The 23,743-nt window shown below is 36.2% G+C and overlaps 1 protein-coding gene and 1 long non-coding RNA gene across 3 annotated transcripts; one reads left to right on the top strand and one right to left on the bottom strand.

Annotated features, from left to right (window-relative positions):
• The first annotated feature begins 5,253 nt into the window (after positions 1-5,253).
• LOC145223324 (corticotropin-releasing factor receptor 2-like) lies at positions 5,254-23,194 on the top strand. Of its 2 annotated transcripts, XM_080089755.1 has the most exons (15): positions 5,254-5,312; positions 6,728-6,809; positions 9,588-9,669; positions 11,312-11,427; positions 13,007-13,126; positions 16,160-16,242; positions 17,322-17,393; positions 17,921-18,030; positions 18,661-18,781; positions 19,022-19,175; positions 19,323-19,462; positions 19,823-20,050; positions 20,458-20,578; positions 21,527-21,549; positions 22,436-22,549. In XM_080089755.1, exons 1-15 carry the CDS (start codon positions 5,259-5,261, stop codon positions 22,472-22,474), a joined length of 1,545 nt encoding a protein of 514 aa, XP_079945881.1. In that variant the 5' UTR covers positions 5,254-5,258; the 3' UTR covers positions 22,475-22,549. The 2 variants fall into 2 exon arrangements, with proteins under 2 accessions (XP_079945881.1, XP_079945873.1); XM_080089747.1 differs by lacking the exon at positions 21,527-21,549 and having other exon boundaries at positions 22,436-23,194.
• Positions 5,307-9,591, bottom strand: LOC145223355 (uncharacterized). The gene is made up of 2 exons (XR_013859468.1): positions 8,861-9,591; positions 5,307-6,094 (listed from the first exon to the last, which is right to left on the bottom strand). It is a non-coding gene; the product is annotated as an uncharacterized LOC145223355 (long non-coding RNA).
• Positions 23,195-23,743: the final 549 nt, after the last annotated feature.

Here is a 23,743-nt window from a genome sequence, read left to right on the forward strand (position 1 = left end):
AAACATGACATAACGAGGGGGTTAAAATAACAAGGGGGTAATGTTATCATGTTACTGAAACAAAATTTGTTATAACACAGCGTTTATGCGGTTGAATAAATGATAACACTCCGAGATTTCAATACATTCTATTGTAAACTTCGGTGCTTCTTTCAAAAAATCGGCAATATCCCTGCAATCTTGTAACAACAAACTGAAGAGAAGTTAACATATTACAAAAGTACAATTGGTAAGCACGTTCATCGAATAATATGAACTTTCGATTATACCAATTTGCCCCATTCAGTGATCGATCGCATTTTTGTATTAAAAAGCATTATTTAAACAGAGCATCCATTTGCTAAGAGGATACACCAAAATAAAACAAATATTGAGGTTATATATCCCCGGATGACTTCGGTAACGCAGTTTTACGATTTTAACATGGATTTTGTTACCTTCCCGTTGTTGAAACAATAAACAAAAATAGGATATTTAAAATCATATTGGTATTATGTTACGATTCTTCAACTGTAAAACAACATATTTACACGTTACATTTAAAGGTTCTTTATGCCAAAGTTGCAACCAAATTGCAAAATATTTGGTTGTTTTTTGTTAATTTTATTAATTTAAAATTTTTAAATTTATCCTACATTAATTATGTAGAAATTAATAAATCGTAGGATATGTGTATCAAATCGAACAAATGACGTGTAGAACGCGAATGCTCGAAATGCCACAAATCTACTAATCATACACAAATTTATTAAATTTTCGAGTGTTGAAAAGGCACAATGCGAAAAAGCGTTTTGTAATCGATACGTTTTGATCACGTGACAGTAGTAACGCCGTTGCACCGAAGCAATTCCCCGGAAAAAAGGCAAACGATGAGAGGTAATTCAGGCGAGTGCATATAAAGTATGCGGTGCCTTGTCCCAAGAGCTCTAGGTCGTTCGAGCCTGAAACGAAGAGTGCTTTGTAGGTTAGAGGTTGAAAAGGTCGATTGGTGTGCGGAAATCGACCGTGGTGATAATTAAATGCTGTTTGAGATCGAAGTTCGGAATTGATTGTTCAGTCATATAAAGAGTTGGTTCAGTTAAGTTAAGTTATTGTATAAGTGACGTGTGGATTGTGAAGTGGAGCAGTTCGTTTGATTGTCGTCGTTGACAAGATGCGACAACACAATCAACACGCGTCTATAATGTGTGCAGCACTTTTCAGTAGCGCAGTTGAAAACGTGTAATCCAGACAAAAGAAATAGGGTTCGTTCAGTTTGAAAAGATGTAGGTGCTTTAAATCAACATTTATAAAAGTAACAATATACTGTTACAAACCTCCTGATTTCAAACCCTTACTGTGCTAATAACTTGCGCACAATAGAAAGAACATTCTACCATAATTGCAGCAGAAAAATAGCCGGCTAATATTACGACATTGCAGCTGTGGTTACGGTTGAAATAGCTTGGGCATTAGCTGAGCTTTAAAGTTCTCATGTTTACCCTAGGTAAGCTGAGTGACTACCGCATGTGATGAGTCTGCTTTTGAGCCGTGTGTTTTAACTGTGGTCACCTACCTGACACATATGTCCGTCATTGTTTTGTTGTGGTTTTGAAATTTGTAAACTTACAATGATGCGCAAACTGTCAATCGACGATTACTTTACTTGGGGCACAAGAGACCTGTTTTGTACATATGAAACTTGATTTTAAAACGCATGTGAGTTTTTAAGTGTCACAACGGCCTTCGGGCATGAAACGGTTTAATTTGAGACTTGCAACAACCCACGTTTTCAATGCATTCTGCCACAGTATACATAACTTTGATGTACGTGGAATTGGTGGAAAAATTCCGTGAAAAACATCGCGTTGACATTGCACTGAAATGTTTCCGGCAAGCCGTAAAGGAGTGGTGGGTTATTTATGGCTCATACACAAACATCTGTCGGAATTTGCTGACTGTTTATTTAAGGTTGATCATGTAACGAAGATGCGTCTTACCAAGTATTTCAAGACTGGTGTTTGCATAATCCCCCAATCCGAACTTCTAAGCGAACAACGCGCGCTTAAATGTGACGATTTAATTTAAAAAATATTATCTGTTTTATTTCGTAAGACATGCACCCAAACGTGTAATAAGTGAAAAAAAACACAATTGAAAACCCGTCCACGATTGTACTCTATATGAAATGAAAGCAAATTAACGGTTAAGTTTTGAACTTACCCCTTTTTAGCCCAATTTATCCGTAACGTAACGCCTAAACCTTTTTTAATAGGAGAACTGAACCAAAACCTTCAGCAATGGTACTTATGTGCTTTAACGCTTCAACCGCTCATCAAAACTGACTTTGACGTCAGTTTAAACAGAGTTTAGGAACCTGGACTAGAACAGGTTTTAAATTTAGTAGTTTTAGTGCGAGAATTTGAACGATAAAACGTGTTTACAAAAAGAGTGTAATCTACAGACTATGGTTTGTCCATAAGCTTTGCATATATGCATCTACCTACATGTACACTAAAAGGGGGGAAGTAGATAATATCTAACGACAATACTTTGTGTGTGAAAATGGCAGGTGCTCGAAAAAGATCCAAGCACAAGCGACAAGGTGACGCCTCATATCTACCCGCCTTTATCAAAGATTGTAAATACGGCAAACGATCTTATAAGGTTCCCATACAAAGCGTGCTAGTAGACAAATTGCAGTTTGCAAAATGTTACAATTGTTAAACTATTTGCAGAATATCTTTCTTAGAATGCCCGCCAATTTTACGTGATAGAATTTGTTACTTCAAACAAACATCTTTCACATACCTTAACAAAGGTAATTAAGCTTTTTATTTTGTGATCCATAAATGTCAAACAAAATGCCGAAAACTTCAAGTAATATTTTTTTCAAATAATGACCAAAACGAACTGCATTTTTATTGTATGCGTTAAAGTTTAAATTAACGGCTTGATTCAAAATGGCAAAGTCCACGTGCTCATTGTGGGAAATTTAAAATCCCACTTTCTTTTTTGTAACCCAAACTTTTGTAAAATACGTTAAAACCTAACCCACATACATTTGTCCCACTTCGACGATGCTTTATTAAAGTCATCAATTGCACACATGAGCTCTGCACTGTTGGATATTAATTATCCATTACCAGACTTATTTGCGTTTCGTTTAGTGCACACAGTATATTGACACAGTTCATTGTTGCCAAGCTGTTTCTGAAAAGCCTTGTATTGTGTTTCTTGTTGTACAGCAAAGAGGCGGACTAGACACAACATTATATGTAAGCCCATGTGTTTGTGCTAAGGTGTGGCAAGGGCAGATTTAGAGCAGAAAATCAATATTATATGACATCTTATTGTATTGTAAGTGTATTGAAATATTGTTTAGCCTGGGACAATCTCACAAGGTGGGATCCTCATCCCATCGCAGAGTAATTGGGCGCGGGTACGTAAGGGCAAGAGGAATACTTGCGTTTGTATAGTCCAGATGTACATTGGGCAGGTGTGTTATTTTATTTTTGATAATGAAGTCAAACCTATCTGTTTAATTTTTTTGCAATAAGTTTCTATTAAATATAAAAACTTGATCCAAATTATGTCTAAATTATTTGAGTGGGAGGCGAGGTTAGTTTTGAACGGTCTAAAAATGTGATGTGTTTATGTTTTGTCGTGATAAAGCGCTTCTAATAGTATACGACATGTTTTCGACAGAAACGCTTTCGAAACTATTTGTGTCTACAACAGATTTGTAAGCTGGCCTAAAATTGGGCCTGGCCGAAGTTCGAGCCTGAAACCAGGGTTCAATCCGAAATTGTTTAAAAATAGCCCAAATTAGGACCGGAAGTTTGTGAAATAGCGCTACAAGTGAAGCTGAGTAATCAAGTCCGGTTTACTCAAACCGAAATCGGCCCTAAAGGCTGGTTTTACTTACTACTCGGGTCAGTCATAAACACGCAAAAATGTATACTCAAGTTGCGTTGCGCACAAGCATTGCGACTATTATTATTACGGGCTGTGAGCTTTGACAACTTAAATACCACAATTCCCTTAAGATTTCACATCACTTAAATGCCAAGTCTCGGTTACGTCAAATGATTGACATCAAATATGTCCAAGATCTGGGTCACGGCGCTGAGCATTTTGGCGCCTGGAATTGCTTTCAATCATAGCATGCGGAAATCGTTGGCAAGTCAAAATTTTTCTGTAAAGTTGACTTTTACCGAAAGATTCATCTAGATATTGTTTTTTATTGTTACTTTTATTTTTTTCGTGAAATTAATCCTGATTTCGTTTTTTGTTCTTTAACATTTTTTGCAAGTTCAGGTTTTGCAATGACTTACAAAGCAATGTCTACTTACAAGGGCGTAAACTCATCTGACAGCAATGCAAACTCTATTTTATTCATATTTTTGGTTCATTTTGTTCAATTTGCAGTAAAAACAGGTCGGGCATGTAATTTACATATTTTTGCTGCCTTGGTTCCCTGCAACCACGTCAAGATACCTCAGATAAGACCTAACGTGGTATCAAATCCCTCCCACAGTGCCGCCTGTCGCCTTGAACGATGCAAACTTGCCATAAATTTAGTTGCAAACATGTCCGGCCTCATTGACTTGTATAGCAAAGATTACTTACTCAAAGCTACTTTACGTCTAGCTGGATGAGACGGTGGTATGCTGACTCATTTTAATCGGTTTGAAAAGGTATTAATTTCAGGTTGGCGTCGCACTTTCGCCAAGGTTTAAGAAACTGCGTCTTCAGAAGCGTTTTTTTTTTCAAATCTATTGTTGTAAGTTTTACCGAATTTTATGTTGGAAAAAAACACTTCAGACATTGTAGTGCGAAATGCAATTGTTCATTGTTTCGATATAGTTTTTTTCGGCGTTAAACTCGCGCAAGTTTCAACGAAAATTGAAACAATGTTTACATCTTTCGATTTACACTGCAAGAGGTTTTGCGTTTTGTTGATGGGTTTTTAATCCTTTGAAGAAGAGTAATACAAAAAAAAGTTGCAGCGCAAGATAACAACAGGCTAGAGGGGTGGCATTACGAACCTCCAGACGAAACTAATTTAGCTTCGTTTTTTCTTCTGTTGGTAACCGGTCATTGACTTCCTACGATCTAAAGGCATTTCTCATTCAAAGGCTCAATTTCAATTTGAAAACGTTGACTTTGACAGCTGTGTTTTCTGATCCGTTTCACTTGCGTAGCCCATCATAGCCATTAAGACAAAGTTGTTGCTGCTTCTGTGTGTTTCAAGTTCATGCTGCTTGATTTCTCCAATGGAATCTTGTAAAACAAGACTGTTTTTTCTCGGATTTACTTTATTGTGTAAGGTAAGAATTGTTTGCTTTATATATTAGTTGCTAAAAATGTGTTGTTTTTATAAAAGTTATCACAAGAGATTCAACTTTTTTTTAATACATCGATGAGGCAGAATTTAAATAATTATGTTTGTAATATTTTCACTTATGTCTGGCTTCTACCTTGCTTTGCCATTTGGTTGGTGCAATTTAAATAATAGGATACTGGGCTTCACACCGCGGTTTGTGATTCTAAAGCAGGAAACAGTGTTCAAAACCATTGTGGTGGAGAAATGAACTGAGTGCTGACAAATGCAAACCCAAGTTTCATTCACAACTTTTATTACGATGTTTTGTTCGGGAAATGTAGTCTTGCTAAAATAACATTGGCAGGTTTTTGAATGACAAGCAGAAAACCGAAACTAAACTATAGACATGTTAAAACATTTTTCAGAAATTTAACCAGCAGTTTCATTGGATTAACTTTTGCCCCTTATGCATTAAACGCAATCTGAACCATACAATTTTGTGGACACCTGCAAATTTTGAAATGAATACCACCTTAGGAAACGAATTAGGTGTTTTTAAGGTCAACTGTTATCTTTAAATTGAATAATTTTCCCACATTTAACGGATGTTACCATCTTGTTTGACATTCTGTTAATCAAATGCTTGTGCATGGAAAAATGCTTTTTCGAGCATTATTTTGGTTTCACAATTAACTTAGAAAACTCACTTTCCCCTTAAATTTGCCACATGATTTCCAACTTTTTACCTTTTCGCTCTCAGCATTGGTTTTGCTCCGGTCTGACCAGCTGTAAATAAGTAGAAAAATTTACTATAGCTATAAAACGTACAAAAACAAAAATCTTATTTCTCTGGTCATTTCACTTGGTTTAGTTTAGGGCAGTTTAATGTTCTCGGCAATAGGGGGGAGATTTCAATGACGCACTCGTCCCAAACCGCAAAATTCATCGCACTTGTGTGTGTGACCAAGCGGTTTAGCTAACTTGATTCTGCAAAACAGTAGGAATTTGAAAATGATGACGACCTAGATAAAGTATTATGTACACGTTTACAACTTTTTCATGTGCTGAAAGGCTTCGGCACACAAAATACAGTCGCACAGTGTATGTTCTTCGAAATAGTAAGGCCTCTTTATTATTCAGAAATACCCTTTATTATTTAACATCTTACAATCCTACACCTATTAGGGTTTAATTTGCAAACGATTTGTTTTTGTCTGACTCTGACACAAAATAGGACAAAGTATTGGAAGAAAAGATGTTTAAATTCAAATACCTGTAAATGCGTAAATATCGTGGGAAAATACGACAAAATAATAGCAGACTTGAATGTGGCATATACATGATACAACTGTCACATGCATGTATTATCATTAATATTTAATGTTGCACAGTTCCTGCAAAGTATTTGCTCCTTTGCAGGCACTTCTTGCTCAAGAAGCCGTAACTGCAATACCATCAGCGGACACGGAATACAACAGCTCAAGCACATACGTCGAGTCAGGTAATCCTATGAGATATTTTTGACTCACGAAATATAAGGTGCTTATATTGGACGAACGTCTGTCATAGACGGATAATGGTAATTAGACGACACACTGTATGTACAGTTTGCCTAATCACTATCAGATTTTCCGGGCGATTATTCTTGTGAGACTTAATCTTTCTACAGCCATGTTGTGGCAGCCTGGACCGCCTAATGAGCACAAAACACAGAAGCAATTTGGAATTTAAAAGAAAAGGATGATAAAATTTAATCTTTCATACCAATATTATAAGCTTCTGCAATAGCAAAAAGTAAAAATGATTTGACAATGAAATAATGCTTTTAAATCATTTCATTTTCCGTCGAATCGAACAAACTCTACGTTTAAAGTATTTGCAAAAATCTAAACCCAGGTACATGGAAGATTATAATGCGACTGGCAGTTGATTGATGCCAGGACTTACAGGACTGTCATACTAGGTTTCTCAATATTCGTGGGGAAGTTGCGTAGCGTCTGGTTGTGTGACATGTTTGGCTTATGCCATCAAACTTTGCAAAATGTATCCTGGACAACAAAACAGTGAAATGTAGCGCAAGGATGTATCACATGTTAGTTGTCAGAAGTAGCCGAAGTGCGGTTTGTCACAACGATAATCAAGCGAGGCACCGCAAACTACTAAGATTAGTTCTGGTGTACCGGTTACACAAGTTTGATTCACTGAGCAGTTTTGTTGGGTCGCATTTTATCTGTCTAAAACCAACTTAAAAAGCATGAACACTAAATTGAATCACAATTTATTTTCATTATTACCAAGTAAAGTGCGTTATTCATCTAGTCCAGATCTAGTAATACTCTTCTAAAAATCGAACTTGTAAATGTCGGGGACGTTCTCAGTTCAAAATGTCTGCGTATTAAATTGCAACCGGCGACGCGCTACGTTAAAATGAGCTACGCAGAATAATTTTAGCATGGCGATAACGTTACAGTCAATTACCAGGCGATCGCTCTTTTACTCATGATGCACCAGTGATGCGTGTTTACAATGACTGATTTACCAGTTAACAGTCTCAAAATACCATTGTTAATTGTCTCAAAATAGTATCCTGACATTCAAAATAGTAAACCTACTGGTCACCTTTACGTTAATTTAACAATTTTTACAATCTTTGACATGTAGACTTGCCGACGATTTTTGTATGCTGGAACACCAAGTGCGTAAAATTTAACATTTGGGGTAAAAACGTTTTACACGTTGGCGATATTTTGTATGATGTGTATTATCGTTTTTGCGTGGGACTCTGTGCACATGCTAACAAAACGGCCACTCAATTTCATTATCTTCGCCCACTTAATTTCACTTGTGTTAAAAATCTACAACGTTAGAGATATGATTTCAACGAATGCGTCAAAACTTTAACAGTTAATGGCGTTTAAAAAAACGTTTGTCACGTGACCACACCAACGCTAAACCTTAAGTGATTTCAGATCCTCCCACGACATGAAATATTGACTACTGTTTATACAAAGTACGTGTTTTTGACAAGGTTTGCTATTGCTCGGTTTTGGAAAGTTGGGAGGCGGTTGAATTTAAAACAGCTTCTCTTAATAATTCATTTCCTTTCATGCTTTTGACCAAAGCAATGTTTTCGCAAATGCCTCTGAGCGCGTGAAATCTTATCGCAGTAATACTCATATAAACCAATTCATACAATAAATGTGTGAGAAATTAAATATTGTGATAAACTAAGTAAATTATTGGTTACGTATATATATCTATATTTAAATGATTTCATCATTTCAAATCCTGCTGATGCTGTAACTTTTTTAACTGAATAGAAATAATTTAGGCAACTTCGCAGAGATATCATATTTCCAACTTTACACTGCAAGTTCAGGTTGCATTCTTTTGACTATCTGGGTTTGAATATCGGGTCAGGTCCATTTCCACTTCGAATTTAACAGTTTTTTTCTCTTTTGAAACGGGCACTTAACAATACAAACAATACAAACCTAACAATTTAATTTTCTCTTTGCTGCGCACAACGATCAAAATTGTAATCCAACTTACCCGATTCTTCTCTGCAAAGAATAGTTATGTTTTTGTCGCTGTTTCTGGTCAGTTTAAGGGTCCGGAATCTGTAAATTTGTGTGACGTTTGAACCAATCTCCGGGTGCAGATTAATCCTGTATTTGACTTTCATTAAAGGGAAATGGAAAATAGGAATTTCTCTCCAAGACTGCTAATCTTTATTAAGTATAGGGTCCTCTGCTCACATAGAATTTCGTGGCAAAAATTCTGCACGCGTTTGGGCCACCAAATCATTATCTGACACGCCAAAAATCCGATAAAAGATCAAAATTTCGCCGTTGCGTTTCATCTTCGAGGTTAAATTTGGTTATCGGTGAGAATTGTCAACCTTCAAAACACCAAAAATTGCATTTTTCAGCTTAAGATAACGAGTAAGTTTATTTGTGAGTCAACCCCAAAATTATGTGGTTTGTACTTTTGTAACATCCACGCCCTTAATCTTCCTAGCATAGATCTATAAAAGTGCTGGTATAATTTTAATTCAATGAGACTTTTGGTGCTTTCTGTCCAACTTATTTAACATACATATACCCACTAGCAAACTCTAAAAAATGCCAATGACATATCAATCCGTAAAGGTTTACTTAAACCAAGTATCAAAAAGTAAATACCAAAAGAATTTGTTGAAACAAGGTAATACATAGATTTTGTCCTCAAAAACAGTTTTTCGAGTTGGCCTGGTCTAATTCTAAACTTTATGTCACAGATATGAATATGTTCGAGCAACAAGAAGCCTATTACAACGGCCGTTTCCTCGATCAGTACAGACCCGAATGTTATGTTTACGCGTAAGTATTGCTTGTTTACATGTCGCAAGGGATTCTAATCAGCCTAATTGTTTGATAGTTTTCTTCACAATTGTTAAAACACTGTATTGCATCATGTTGTTTTTATTACGTTAGTCAAATTTGTAAGCAAACCTGAAAAACAAAAAAATGCCTTGTTCGCGTATGAATGACTATTTTATGCCTTAATGGTACTACACAAAACTATGCACACATCTACGTCACAACCATCCACATCATATTGCAGGTCTCTTGTAGTTATTAAGGTAACTTCATGAAACATGACCTTCATCTATAGCTACGACTCAAACGGTCGTAGCTTAGACATCAGCTAGGATGGCTTGTCCTATTTAAATATAAGCATCCTTATTTATTCATCTAAATGCGTATTGATCTGTTTTATATTTTCTGAATAATTATACGTTACAAATCTATTCAAACAGCCATGACAAAACTAATAAATGCACGTAAGGCTGTGCTAAAGCTATTTCGGCGCTAAATCCGTGTACAAACCGTAAAAACTAAACTTTAACATCACACATTTTCAAGACTGCAAAGGTAAAAAGTTTTGGAAAATAAAATAAAACACGCGTGTAGAATTTCCTGCTTGTTGAAAGTGGCTTGTCAAACTTTGATATAACCTCTTCAAGGGTCATTAGTTCAAGCGAACTTTTTTTACTGTTGAAAACACTGCAAAGAAGATAATGAAAGACAGGGTGGCTAGGGCTTTAGGTCACCCAACGAACACCTATTCTGTTCGCCGTCTCTTGACAGACGATGTGCTGCAATTTATCTGCGTCTAAACCTGTAACGGTCCCCGCGCCATGTTAAAGCAAAACAACATTAACCTTTTTCTAAAAACAATCTCAAAAACCGCTACATTCTGCCTGCTGGTTTAATTACGCCGTTAGTACCTGTTTTGAACCGAGAAGTGCTGAAAATTACTTTTGCAAACTCTCTATTGCGCACTCAAGCCTTTTTTAACAGCCACGACTTTTAGTAAAATTTTATTCGTGTCTAGTGTCATGTTTTGGGATGCGTTAAAGCGTTTATTGTTGTTTTTTTGTCTTAGAAGGAAAGCAGTTCTTGTGTGGGTATTTTTAAGGGGATAAGGGGGATCAGGATGATGAATCATACGAAAGTACTTAACTGGTAAAAGTCATTAGACCCGCTGGGATTGCAACCTATAATATGAATAGAAGGCAACTGGGTAACATTTTGGTTGTTTTGGCGCTGGGATAATTACACACCAAATGCCTCCGGGGCAATTATCCGAAACCGAGTTTAAAAATAAATAAAACCTATTAACATGTAAAGGGGAATTTAATCTCACTAAGAGCCCTGTTTTAAGACGATTGTTTTACTGATGTTGCAGCAATGCCTAAATGGAATTATGTAGTATAGGCCACATACAATTTTATTTGTTTGGAGTTGGTCAAAGCTATCGACGCCGTATAAATTTCGTTACTTTTATTGCCTCAGGTGTTTCGTCGAATGAACCACAAAATCAATGTCACAATTTTTTGTTTGTTTGCTGATATGGTTTAAGCTAACAAAGTAGATTGGATTGGATGGTTTGGTGTCCAATAGTTATTTCTTGCCGTTTTACTGTTAAATTTATTAAGTTTTTTACTTTTCGTTACAGGCCACTAATCCAGAACTCAACAGATTACATCAAAGCTTTAATGGATTTAAACAGTGAAATGTCTATGAAACAGGCTTGCTACAGAACACTGGCATGTGACTTTCTTACACGTAAAGGTATAACTTGACAATATTAAATTACCCTAAAGGTCGCATTTTTGGGAAATGGCAAGGTAGACGTTTTAAATAGTTTTATGCTTGAGTGCTTTCGGGCGTGTCAGAATTCTAAATTCGGATTGCGTATAGCTTCGCAAATAAACAAGATAAAACTATGTGTAGTAAAATACACCTTTATGGTATTGAATGCAAAGTGTGCTTTTCTTTAGTATTTTTTGTTCTGTATACGTTACGATTTTTCGTTTTGATTAATTACTTAACTGTCCTGGCGAAAGGAACGACATAGCTTGGAAAAGTTCTCACTCAAAATGGTGGATAAAGCGTGCAATTTGGCCTTTTAACTTTTAAAAAAGTCGCGCGATCATATTCAAAGGCCTAGTTGTTTTTAGTGATTTACATTTTATATTAGATAATCTCAGGTCACTCGTCGTATATATTGCAGTGAGGAATATACGAAATATCGTTTTACTGGATTTCGGTTAACAATTTTGACACTTTTGTGGAGGAAATGTCATTTATGTCTCAAAGAAACACACCGATTTTATTAGGAATTGCGTTACTTTTAGATTCTTAACTGATGCTTTACGTTAAAAGGATACGTAGGTGTATAACATTATTTTCTCAGTTTCGTCGCATTGACTAATTTTGTAATAACGAATAACTTTCCGAAACAATACATAAATTTGCATAAAAACTGTGTGGCAGTTTCAGGTGTGTGTAAGTTAAAAAAATACGTCACCCTTTATTAATTAGCAGCAATGACGCATAAGTTAACATTTACAATTTTCTCTTCAAACGTTTTTTTCGAAGCTGCGGAACTAAAAAAACACGACTTTCAGATAACGTCACAAACTCATGGGTTTGTGGCCATTTTCGGGCTCAACTCTATAGCGTGTAAATTTATCAAGCACTAAAAACGTCATGAGGTGATTATCAGTTGTGTGTCAAAAACTGGCATGGTTTTAAATGTCACTTTTGACACCTGTGCTTCGAGATTACTTGGAAAGGATATGTCACTTTGTAGATTGGAGTGCTATACTTCAATCGATGATAGCAGTATCGAAACAAAATTACGGTTTTGCTGTAAACATAACTAAGTACTCTTAAGTGTTGACAGCTTGAAAAAGTTTGTATTTGTTACCTATGTCACTGATAATCAACATACAGCGATGAAGTCGCTTGCCTGGATTCGGTTACATTTTATTTCGCCTCAATAGCGACATATTTAGCATCTTATCAGCATGTTTTAAACTTTTTGTTAATAAGATGCTTATGATCCAATAATTTGCAAAACGTATTTCTGATTTTAGGCGAAAAACATTTGAAAGATTAAAAAGCTAATAGAAAACGACATACGAACTCAGGGTTCCCTTTTTGTCTGACATACCCCGCTCTTTAGTGACTGCGATTTTACAATTTCTTACTTTACCAAATAGCTAACATTAACCGAAATCAATTGCAGTTTTGTATTTTAAATTTAAGAAAAGATTTGTGGGCTTTGTCGCCGTTGACATTTTTAGAAACTCTTGTTTTGAATTTCTTTGTCTTCGTACATTGATCTTTTCCTCAACTTTTTTAGCGAACAGTTGTCGACCTGTGATCGACGCCCTCGGGACGTGCTTCGCAGAAACACCAGGGGGCGCTGTCGCAATCGCCAGGTGTCCAGAAAGTTTTAACAACATTAGATATCATACCTCAGGTACTTGTATACATATTTTGACAGTTGAGAATATGAAATGTTGCAAAATATATATTTAAGTCCATCAATGCACCGAAACGGTACTCTCCGAATCCGCCCACCGAGTTGAGGCTTTCCTCCGGTAATCATAGGCTACATACTTTACATTAGGGTCGTGATATGTTAGGAATGTCATAAAATACTGAAATATGACCCAAAATCCCGTTGAGTAATTTCACTGGTAAAAAGTTTAGTTTGTTCTGTCTCAATCAATTTAAAGTAATAATTTAACTGAAGTCATTTTTTAAATTCTAATTTTATTACATGTTTGTTGGTTTATCTCTTATCTTTTTTGGGCAATTCAAAATAACGTGACATATATTGACAGCTTAGAAGCTTAGTCCTTCGTCCTCAGTGTCGAACTTAAAATATTCCAATCGGATTATAGTGCAGAATTTACCTTAGAAAGTGCAGTTTCTCCCTAGTCATGAAGCTTCGGCATTACATAGCCAATTTCAATTCTGCAACGAGCATTTCCAATCGCATTCCGCATCACATCTAGATCAAGTATCGGAATTCCGATTTGACTATCAGACTAAACAATGCCGCTAAAACGAAAAATCCATAACAACCAAGCAACCACTAGTCAGGTAGCCCTTTGAAAACTTTCTTTCACAGAACAAAATTGTGATTTTATCTAAGATTAAGAAAAGCTTGGTTTTGTTGAGAAAATTGCGGTGTTGCCTCGTCGGGTAATTGCTTCTTTATGTATGTTTATTTTTGTAAATATGTTTGTGGATGAAAAAAAAATTGCTTGCACCAGAAAAACTGGATCAACCAAATCGTTTTGTACAACCTGATACCGGTTGCACTTGACATAATTTTGAACTCATCTAGACCGAGGTTAAGTCTGGTTCGAATTCCACGGCAAGACAAATTTCAGTTCCGTTTTTACAAACACTGAACCTATGTAAGAAAAAATAGGCTTTTAAACCTGCTAGAAAGTAACACGGACATTGACATGCTTAACAAGGGCTTAGGGGGGATCAAATTTGTTTAGGTTTTTCTTTGCAGTTTACCCCATTTTTTTCGCTTCAATGTGCGCACAAACTCAACCATTTACGGATTATTCTTTGAGCCCTGAACAAGAGTAACATAGAAAGTATGTGAACATCAAAACAGTTTGTCAAGTGACTCGTTTTCCATATTGCGGTTTTAAAGATTGCTTTTTTTTCTTTCTCTTTATGCCCTGACACATTGTAAAACCACAACCGAAACCCTTTTAAAAGGGCATGGTGACGTAAACCGAAAAAACAAAAGCGTCATTAAGAAAGTTTTTAACACGCCTACCAACCGAGTAACTGCAGATCCGAAATTATGACGTAGGTTGTTGACAAATGTAATGTTACTCACATATTGAATGGGTAGAGTGACGTGTTGTGTTTACCAAGTATTCTCACCCTTAGCGCTCTTTCTGATCTGGTCGGTTGCACCAAATTACGTCACAAACCTTTATCACGTACCACATCGCGGGTTAAGTGAAGCCGTGGTTACTAATTCCCTCTTCTAAACAAACTTTTTTCTGTTTTGTTTAGTTTAACACAAGTTGTTTAAGACAAAAACTACATTAAGTCAATATATTTGTGAGAAATGTAAGAACAACAAAGCCACAAAAACAGTTGACAGCGGTGTAAGATTCTTGTGCTCAGTTTGACTTGGAGTGACGTCCACTTTTCTTTTACACTGGATTGTCCTAATACAACCAGACCCTATGCCGCACGACAGCTTAATGGCTAATCCAGTCAGCAACCACTAATCTCAATCGTGCACCAGATTGTTTGAAGGGTCGTAATCTGATAGATCCGCGCACGATATTATCACTAATTCGCAACAGACATGAAAACTGCAACAACCTGTCGGAAAAAAGTTAAATCTTCAACCCGAAAATAAGGGTTGTTGTTTGCGCGATTAATTGAGGGCGCGGCTGTTTTCACAATATTTTGGACGTACTTTCCCCAAGGGTGCTATGACGTCACACCTGACGTCACGGATTTTAGTAAATCCGGTTGAAAAGCATCAGGTCGGTTTAGATTACAAGAAAAACTACTTAAAGGTTAAACCGAACTGCATGCTGCAATGTTGAAACAGTAAAACTGATAAACATTTTTTTTCTCGCACCCATAGGGCTCATATCGTGTTACTGTTAAGTTTTAACCACAACCATTACCATGCTTGGTTGTAATTTTGGTCGTGTTATATCTAAAACAGGAGTCTAATGCAAAGTCTAAAACCAAAGATGATAAATATGTTTTAATTGTGAACTAAACTGAAAATATTGGTTGATAAGTCGCTTTTAGCACAAATCCTTCAAAATTCACAGCTGGCATTAACGATGGTATGGTACATTTTTTTATTATCATGTATCAAGTAGTTGGCCACAGAGCATTAGTGGTCCTTGTATCCTTGGGGATTACTTCTGCATGTCTGTTAGCACCCTGGTTTAAATCTTGCCGCCAAGTTTCATTGTTTTGATGCCTGTGACATCGTCGCTGACAGTTCAAACTATGAACATCGTGGCCTGATAGGACGACACGTCGATCTTGGACGTGAATTCATTTAGATTGAACTCTACCTTAACTCTATGGTTGTTGGTGCGTTTCTCTGTCGATAAAAGAAACGAAGCAGTCATGTGACTAAATTAGGTGTTGCGAGCAATGAATTCGTGGACACGCCTTGCCTTTAGACAAGCTCTATTTCATATTAAGTTATAATACTAGTAATTTTTACATGAAAATGTGTACGCTGTTATTCACAACGAAACAGCGAGTTTATAATTAAGCGTTTTTTGTCATATTATTGCATTAAACTCGCCTTGACTAAGAATCACAACAACAGAAAACAGCTAACTTTATTTAACCTAAAAATATATTTGTGCTTTCAAGCTGTTAACCAGCCTAATTAAAATGTATAGTTTTTCTTCAATTTATGATAGTATATAAATTGTCAACCTCATACCACTCAACAAGCAACTTACTTACTTTTTTTTATTTGCAGACAACGTTAGCCGGCGCTGTCTCCCCGATGGATTGTGGGAAGCTAAATCCAACTACAGTGCATGTCGGCCTATACACGAAAAGGTGCTTCACCTTATTTGCATGCAAAGCACTGATCATGTTGCATGCGTTTAGAACTTGGCTGATTAGATGAAAATAGATTGGCTGTGCATTTTGCCCCAAACCTGTAACGAGTTATGCATAGTCAAAATTTAATGACAAACCTCTTATACTTTCTTGCTTTTTGGTGTAAAAAAGAGCCGAAAACTTGAGATGTAAATTACTCGCAACCAAATGACCCCGATGATCGTTATTGCTGTCCAAGATTAATGATTGAGAAATAACACTAATTCTTTCACAATTACCCAGATACAAAAGTACGATTATGTATTTTTCCCAACCGACAAATATTCGTTTGTAAATGTGCAACTAAAAGAACTTCTAATCTTTAACCGATTGTCGCCACCATAGGAGGTCGACGACTAGTTATAAAGTTCTTCTGCGGCCGACAATTAACCGCCAATTCCCCGCGGGATTTCTGTATCCGTCGCGATGTCCCTAAGCGTTTGTCACTGACACCTAGAGAGAGAACACTAACATCAAAGCGTTGATTCTCATGGTCAAAATGTAACTAAACTTAATACAAGTTAACTGAAAATTATTTTTATGGTCACTTCATTAAGTTTGTCATTGTTGAACGGTTTTGTAAACCAAAAATACACCAAAAAACATGGGTATTCGAGCCAATTGTTATTTAAATGATACTTGACTTTAGGGCTGTTATCAAACAAATAATTATTTGATTTAAAAAGAAAAAAATACGAAAATGTTAAAACCTTTATTTGATAACAACCCTACTGGACTTGTATGTTCTGCCAAAGGGTTACAACCAACCGCACAACCTAGCAGGCTACATCCGCTTGCACAAATTGGTGGTTAATTAAACCCACATGGTCCGCTTAATATTGTTTTGATAATTTATCAACTGGAGTCTTGGCAATTTGTGCTGCGTCAATAATCACTGCAGTTCACTCCTTAATCACTGCATGTTTGAAAACACACCATTGAAAACGTAAACGTTTTTTTGCATCATTGGCTTTGACACGGCGTTTAAAGTTAGTAAAACGCCTCAGTAACATATGTCTATGTATGTGGCTGTGTAGAGTTTGTTATGCGATGGATTGGATTCTTCACTAGGATCGCCGACCAGCAGCACAAGTAACGTTGCAGCACTGGTAAGTTAAACGAAAATATCATGTAGGTTAAAAATAAACATCTGGGAAAACTGGTTGACACTTTTCTTAGTTGTTTGCAGAGCATAAAACGTTACAAAACTTATTGCAAAGTGTAGAAATTTGTAACCTTCTTTTATGCGCAAACTGTTTGTTGAAAATATTCGGAGAATTTCTTCAAGTTCTTGCTCAGCGAGTTTAGTAAATTATACATGATCGTTCGCATGAGGGATCATGAGTCATCTACCTCCAGTTCGTGCAAAGTTTGGCGTATTTTTGATCAATATAAGATATAAGTAGCAAGTTTTTAAACGTTTCTTAAACGTATTATGTCAAAAAACTATTCTATTTGACGTGTGTGCAAACAGTGTGGTGATATAATCCAGTTATAGTAATTACATTGAAAAACAACTTGTTATTTACTGGTTTGGCACCAAATGACACGCAAACTATACAAACCTGGGCATAAATTTTCAGCTTAAAATCCCGAAAAAAGCGTTGTAATTATCCCTAACGTCATGAATTTGCAGGAACCGACTTGTGAACGTCATCTATTTCGTCTCGCCCTGATGTCATACGTCGGCCGGGGACTTTCCCTTGGAACACTCATTCTAACTTTCATCATATTCTGGGCCCTGAGGTACAGACATAGTTGCAATCAATATTGCATGTTGACATTTGGTGAACCTTTGACGTGAGAATTTAGAATCGACACGACATTATTTTATTGACACTTGAAATTTTTCTGCAGGGTTTTACCCAAGATAAGATCTGATAACAGGGCACCAAACATTTTTTTAACTTCTGAGTCAAAACACGCCATGGCAATATAGCAAATGTTTCCGCAAAGTCATCCATATAGTTTTGAATACAAACAAAAATTACAAAATTACAAATATGTTATAACTTATTTTGTTTTGTACAAAAATCATATTTTGGAGTATTTTTCTTACACTAACCGGTAAATGCAAGTAACACTTCCACAAGTTAAGCTTTATTGGCTTAGTGGTTTTAGCAACATCTTTCAAATCGTCACACCAGCAGTTATAATCCCGTTCGACCTTTTTGCATGACTGCAATATTTGGGTAAAAACATTAAATCTAAAAAGGTTGCGCGTGGTAATTTAGGATTGCTTCATTCACAAGTGCGCAATTGCTTCTTTCCAATGAATAGTTGGTTGCATCGAAACGTGTTGTTTCCTTGTTCAAGTATTCAGGAATGTGCATTATGGTTCTGTTTAAGTGACCACACCTTTCGTTTATTATGTAGAAGCATTAGATGTTGGCGAATCATCATCCACTGGAATTTGACTGGATCTCTTATCCTACACAACTTTTCCTGGATTTTGCTTCACGTGTTTGTCAGTTACGAATCGATGGCAAATAACACGGTTTGTCTAAAATCAATGTTTTTACCACACCAAATAACATTACTTTGAATATTGCATTACTTTTAATCTATTTGGCAGTCTGCATTTTTTCGATCTACCTTTTAAACTTAAAGTATTATGTTCCTAAAACTAAGTAAAACCAATGTTTCAAAAAACGGTTTTCGTTATTGTACGTATTGTAAGAGCCCCGTAAGTCATAAAGCCTTGACAACTTGTAATCGGTCTCTTTGTTTGTCTCAGGTCGCTTGTCGAATCCTTGTCACCATGTTCAACTACACACAAATGACCAACTACTTTTGGTGTTTTGTGGAAGGTCTCTACCTCCACATGATGGTTGTGCGCGCCTACACTTACGACAAATTTAACCTCACCACCTATATGTTTGTGGGCTGGGGTAAGTTGTTTTTTGGGTTTGCATTTTAGTTACTTCAATTTTAAGACTATGCCTATCTTGTAGGACTATTTTGTTATTTCAATTTTGTAACCTAATTGTACTTCCATCTAATATCACACCTAACAGATTTGATCTTTTCCGATAAAGGTGTGCCTCTGCCAATTATTGGCGTTTGGATGGCAATCAAGTTGGCCTATCAAGATACGCAATGTTGGATTGCCAGACCAGAGGTCGAACAACTCTCAGCAAGTTACTTTCTTCACATTCCCACTCTAATTGTGCTTTTGGTAAGTTTGTTTATTAAAGCAACTTGGTTTAAGGATTCATGTGGATACTTCATGTCTTGATGATTTGCTGGACCAGTGTTTTTACATTCGTTTGCTCTCGCCCTATGACTCACACATATAATAGCTACTGGACACAATACATAAATTAAAGGACACAATACATAAATTAAATAATGCTTTTCTGGCGATTATATTGTTTTCTACTGACGTTTCAACGTCCTATTTAGGTCGCCTTGATCAGGGTAATAACGCAAATCTCCAATTAAAACCCGCAGCAAACAATAAGAAAAAAATAACGTCGACAGAAACAGTATATTTGCCAGAGCATCATTTACTTTATGACCCTCACTTTTCATTTAGGTAAATGCTGTAATCCTTGCCAACATAGTAAGAATTCTCATCACTAAACTCCGGAGCAGAGCTACAGCAGATGACAGAGGTGTAGATTACATGAAGGCTGTCAAAGCTGCTCTATTTCTCTTACCAATGTTAGGATTCACATACATTATTTTTCTGGTCAATCCAGCACCTGGTACGGTTGGAGAACTTATATTTTATTACGTGAATACGTTTCTTCAGAGTTTTCAGGTAAGGTTAATGTACTTACATGTATAACGTGTATTTTATGTAACATATATATAGGATTTATTTCAAGCAAATTGGGGTTAAAATTTTATTTTGTCTATATGGGTTGCGATCGTATTTAAACATTTTGATAACTTTCTCCATTTACAAAACACGCCAAACAAACAAAAGTATTAAAACAGTGTATTACATTTATGACAAAACCGAGAAAAAAATTCCATCGTTTTTCGCAAAACTAGACTCCATGTTTTGTATTTGGTAGGCTATACTCTAATCTTCTTCATGCTTTTTTGTTCGAAATCTTGAACCAGCCATTGCTGAGCCTAAATGATGGGCGTTCTGATACGGTTTTTAAAAATACAACCACAATTTTTTTTACGAACAAAACACCAAACTAGATTCTTTCGCAGGGTTTCTTTGTGTGTGTAATCTTCTGCTTTGCAAATGGTGAAATTCAAACTGCAGTTCGAAAAGCTTTTAGATCATGGAGACATCAACATCCAATACCTTGCTGTAACAGCGAATCACACAGTAAGTTATTGAAAGGTATTAAGTCACTGAATTCACATTGGTACTAAAATTTGCCAGTAATATTTGCATGCCTCTTGACCGCCGGTGTGTTTCAAATTGCGCAGAAAGTTATTGTCATTTTGAGATGTTGTAAATTATACATCTGTTCGAGCAAGTATATCCAAGACAGTAGGAGGCAGTATTAAAACTGTCGATAGTACCTAATTTCTTAAACATTCGGGACTTCGTATTATTTAGACGAGAACATATGAGAGAATGCATTTATTCTTTGACTGTGGATGTTCCAATAAGCCTAGTTGTGTGTTTCTACAAGAGCATAAAAGCGTAGTTAAAGAACCAAATTCATGGTATGTGAGATTGAAACACAACTAGCATGAACGCCTGTGGCTTAATTTTGCAAACGCCAATGCATGTTTGACATCGCCTGGATGTTTAAATGTTGAGATATTTTAAAAAGAATCTTATCGGATTTATCTAAAAAAATACTACAATTTTTCGAACGTATGTGTAATAGAACTGCAGAAAAACAATATTCTAAAGTGTGGGATTACAAAATGCTGTGCACGTACAATGAATCCCATTAGAAAAATAGAAATTCGGATCATTTACATTATGTGACCTTCTCTTTAAAAAAGGCGAATAGTTTTGACATCAAGCGATATCAAGTTTAGTAGGGCGTTTTAAACGTCTCTCGACCGCTTGTGTTTCAATCTAAGAGAGGATCAACTTGTGCCACCGTTCAAAGCAGTGGGCTGCGACATGGTTAAATCCATGCAAACGTCGCTCGTCCTTTCTTATCTTGAAAATGCAGCTTTATTAGACTTTTAGGAGCACGCATTTAGCCGTGATTACTAAGATCAGAATTTTAGGCACTTTGGCCGCTATATACTGTTTGAAACAATACTTTACAGAAATTTGTAATGTCATGTTCTTTTTATCCAAACATAGGTATCTTTGGGCAAGGTTTAAGCGTAAGTACAATGAAACGAAACAAAACTTTTCTTATTTTGTCAATTAAATCCATGATTTTTTATGAATCCTTTTGCTTTTGGTGGGTTTCTTTTCTTCTCACTTTCTACATATCCTTTCTATCAACTAAAACATTTTGAGCTTGTTTATTTTTTGTGTGTGGAATTTTCATGAACTTTTCCATGAAACCTTTTGCACCAATATATTACACAAAACTCCGAGGGTTATCATAAAATCTCACATAACGAATTCCTGTTTTCAAACACAAAACCCCAATTCTAGCACAAATATGCAGGGAAAGCAATTTCTCATGCTAATCCGTGTTAATGAAGGGTGACACGTGCCACTGTCACCTGCCGATGTCGCTGCTTTGTGGACCTTTCATTCTTTTCTCTCAGGTGTGTCACGTGCGTGTTGACACCGCCTAATGTAATGGATTGCAATGTTATCGCCCAATTACTTTTTCTGGGCAGTTGTCGCAGCCGATTCACTATATTGCGGAGACCACATGCATCGTTTCAAAATGCCTTTTGTTTTGGTTACTTGTTTACTGTGAAACTTGTAGTGTCTTCGTTTTTGCACCACCTCTTTCGTTTCTTCAAATTGGTAAAAAAAACGTTACTTCAGCATTTGCTTGCCGACTGCTTTATCATGTTCATTTGTTTCTTGTTTTTTTTACCGTTTTTTATTTTAGCTGTTAGAAAACAAATCTGGTCACACTGGACGCTACACTATTTATAACAGACATAAAACATTTTATATGTGGTATTTAAATATGCAGTGGTCCCTATAATTAACTGAGTTAGTTAAGCACAACTGGTTCCAATGTTCGAATCTCACCGAATCCGCTTTATGCTAATTTTTTTCAAACATATGTTTTTTATGCAGAGCGCCGCTTCTCGAGCATGTCCTTATCCAGGTCCATAAACAACACCCAGACGTTCCGTCTTTCACACAAGTCACAACAAGATAGTTTTGGTTCAATGCCAAACAACAACAAAAGATATCAGTCAGAAATCAGCTGCGACACTACTGTGACTCTACACTGCCACCTGGCGAAAAATGGTGATGTATTATCTACGCCGTTAACAAGCGAATGCGAGCAACAAAATGCTGAAGTCTAAGAAAGGAACCCATCAAAAGAGTGGCTCGCTTGTCAATTTTGGCTGTTTTGTCAAAAAAAAAACAGATCTGAAGTTCTTTTGACAAAAAAAAACACATTCAGAAATTATCTGAAGACTTGAATGGTTTGTGTTTGTTCAAGTATAAAAGTGATACAGTTTGAACTCGGATCTTCCAGGCACAAAGATTTTGACTTGGCTAACGTCCTGTTTAGGCATATAGCTAGATTTGCTGGACTTGTTCACGATATTGCGCCGATATCCGAATCAATAAACTTTAAAGGTGTGCGCATTTTTATACCTATTACCTGAAATATTTTTTCCCAAAACAATTGCAGATCCCACTTTTTACAAAAAAAGTACTGTGCCTTGTAGTTGTCTTAACTATGTGAGAAAACGCGCTTGTTTTTTGTAGCCATGCTTCACTTTCGCAGTATTTCATCATACACAATGCTACTCTATGTTCCAAATATGTTGTTTTAAAGTTGAACTGAGTTACTGTAATAAATCTAGACCTGCTCCTAAAGATCTTTTTATTTTGTTGTGGTGGGTAAAATACCTGAACGAGTAAAATTAGCAAGTCAATCTAGCCATAATGTCAGATGCATTGACCTGCCTAGAAACAAGTAAAATTTGGATTCGCTCGCTAGTATTACATTGAATAAGTTGGGCAGGTCACAGTTCATGTAAAATCCCCCAAACGTCGCGCTGCTACCCAAGTGAATATTTATTGCCTGGGGCTAGTCCTTGAGTTGCGCATGATCGGGTATACGGCCGATATATAAAAACGCTTTGAATAAATCAAATTTGGTTGCAAGTTTGTCTTGTATGCGTCATCAGAAAACAAGATGCAAAAAAACTTTTCATTGGTAAGTTAGTGTTAAATCAATACAAGTGGCTAGTTAAAGGTCGTTGGTTTACCATGTATATGAGACAAAACATTATTATTAGTAAATTAAAACGATACAAAAAAGCAAAAAAAGATTGTTATTTCAAAAACAACTAAATTGATAACAAGGCCGTCGTGAAAAACCAGCTACAAAGCAGTACATCTAACCACCAAACTTGTAATTCT

Source organism: Phallusia mammillata, chromosome 1 (assembly GCF_965637545.1).
Source record: "Phallusia mammillata chromosome 1, kaPhaMamm4.hap1.1, whole genome shotgun sequence".
NCBI classification, from domain to species: Eukaryota; Metazoa; Chordata; class Ascidiacea; order Phlebobranchia; family Ascidiidae; genus Phallusia; species Phallusia mammillata.

What these genes read in the sequence shown, in the direction of transcription:
- LOC145223324 (XM_080089747.1), top strand. Translation starts at nt 5,259, where the DNA reads ATGGAATCTTGTAAAACAAGACTGTTTTTTCTCGGATTTACTTTATTG. An exon ending in GTCGGCCTATACACGAAAAG is followed by an intron (nt 16,243 to 17,321) that starts GTGCTTCACCTT and finishes GTGGCTGTGTAG; the next exon opens with AGTTTGTTATGCGATGGATT. An exon ending in CGTTTCTTCAGAGTTTTCAG is followed by an intron (nt 20,051 to 20,457) that starts GTAAGGTTAATG and finishes ATTCTTTCGCAG; the next exon opens with GGTTTCTTTGTGTGTGTAAT.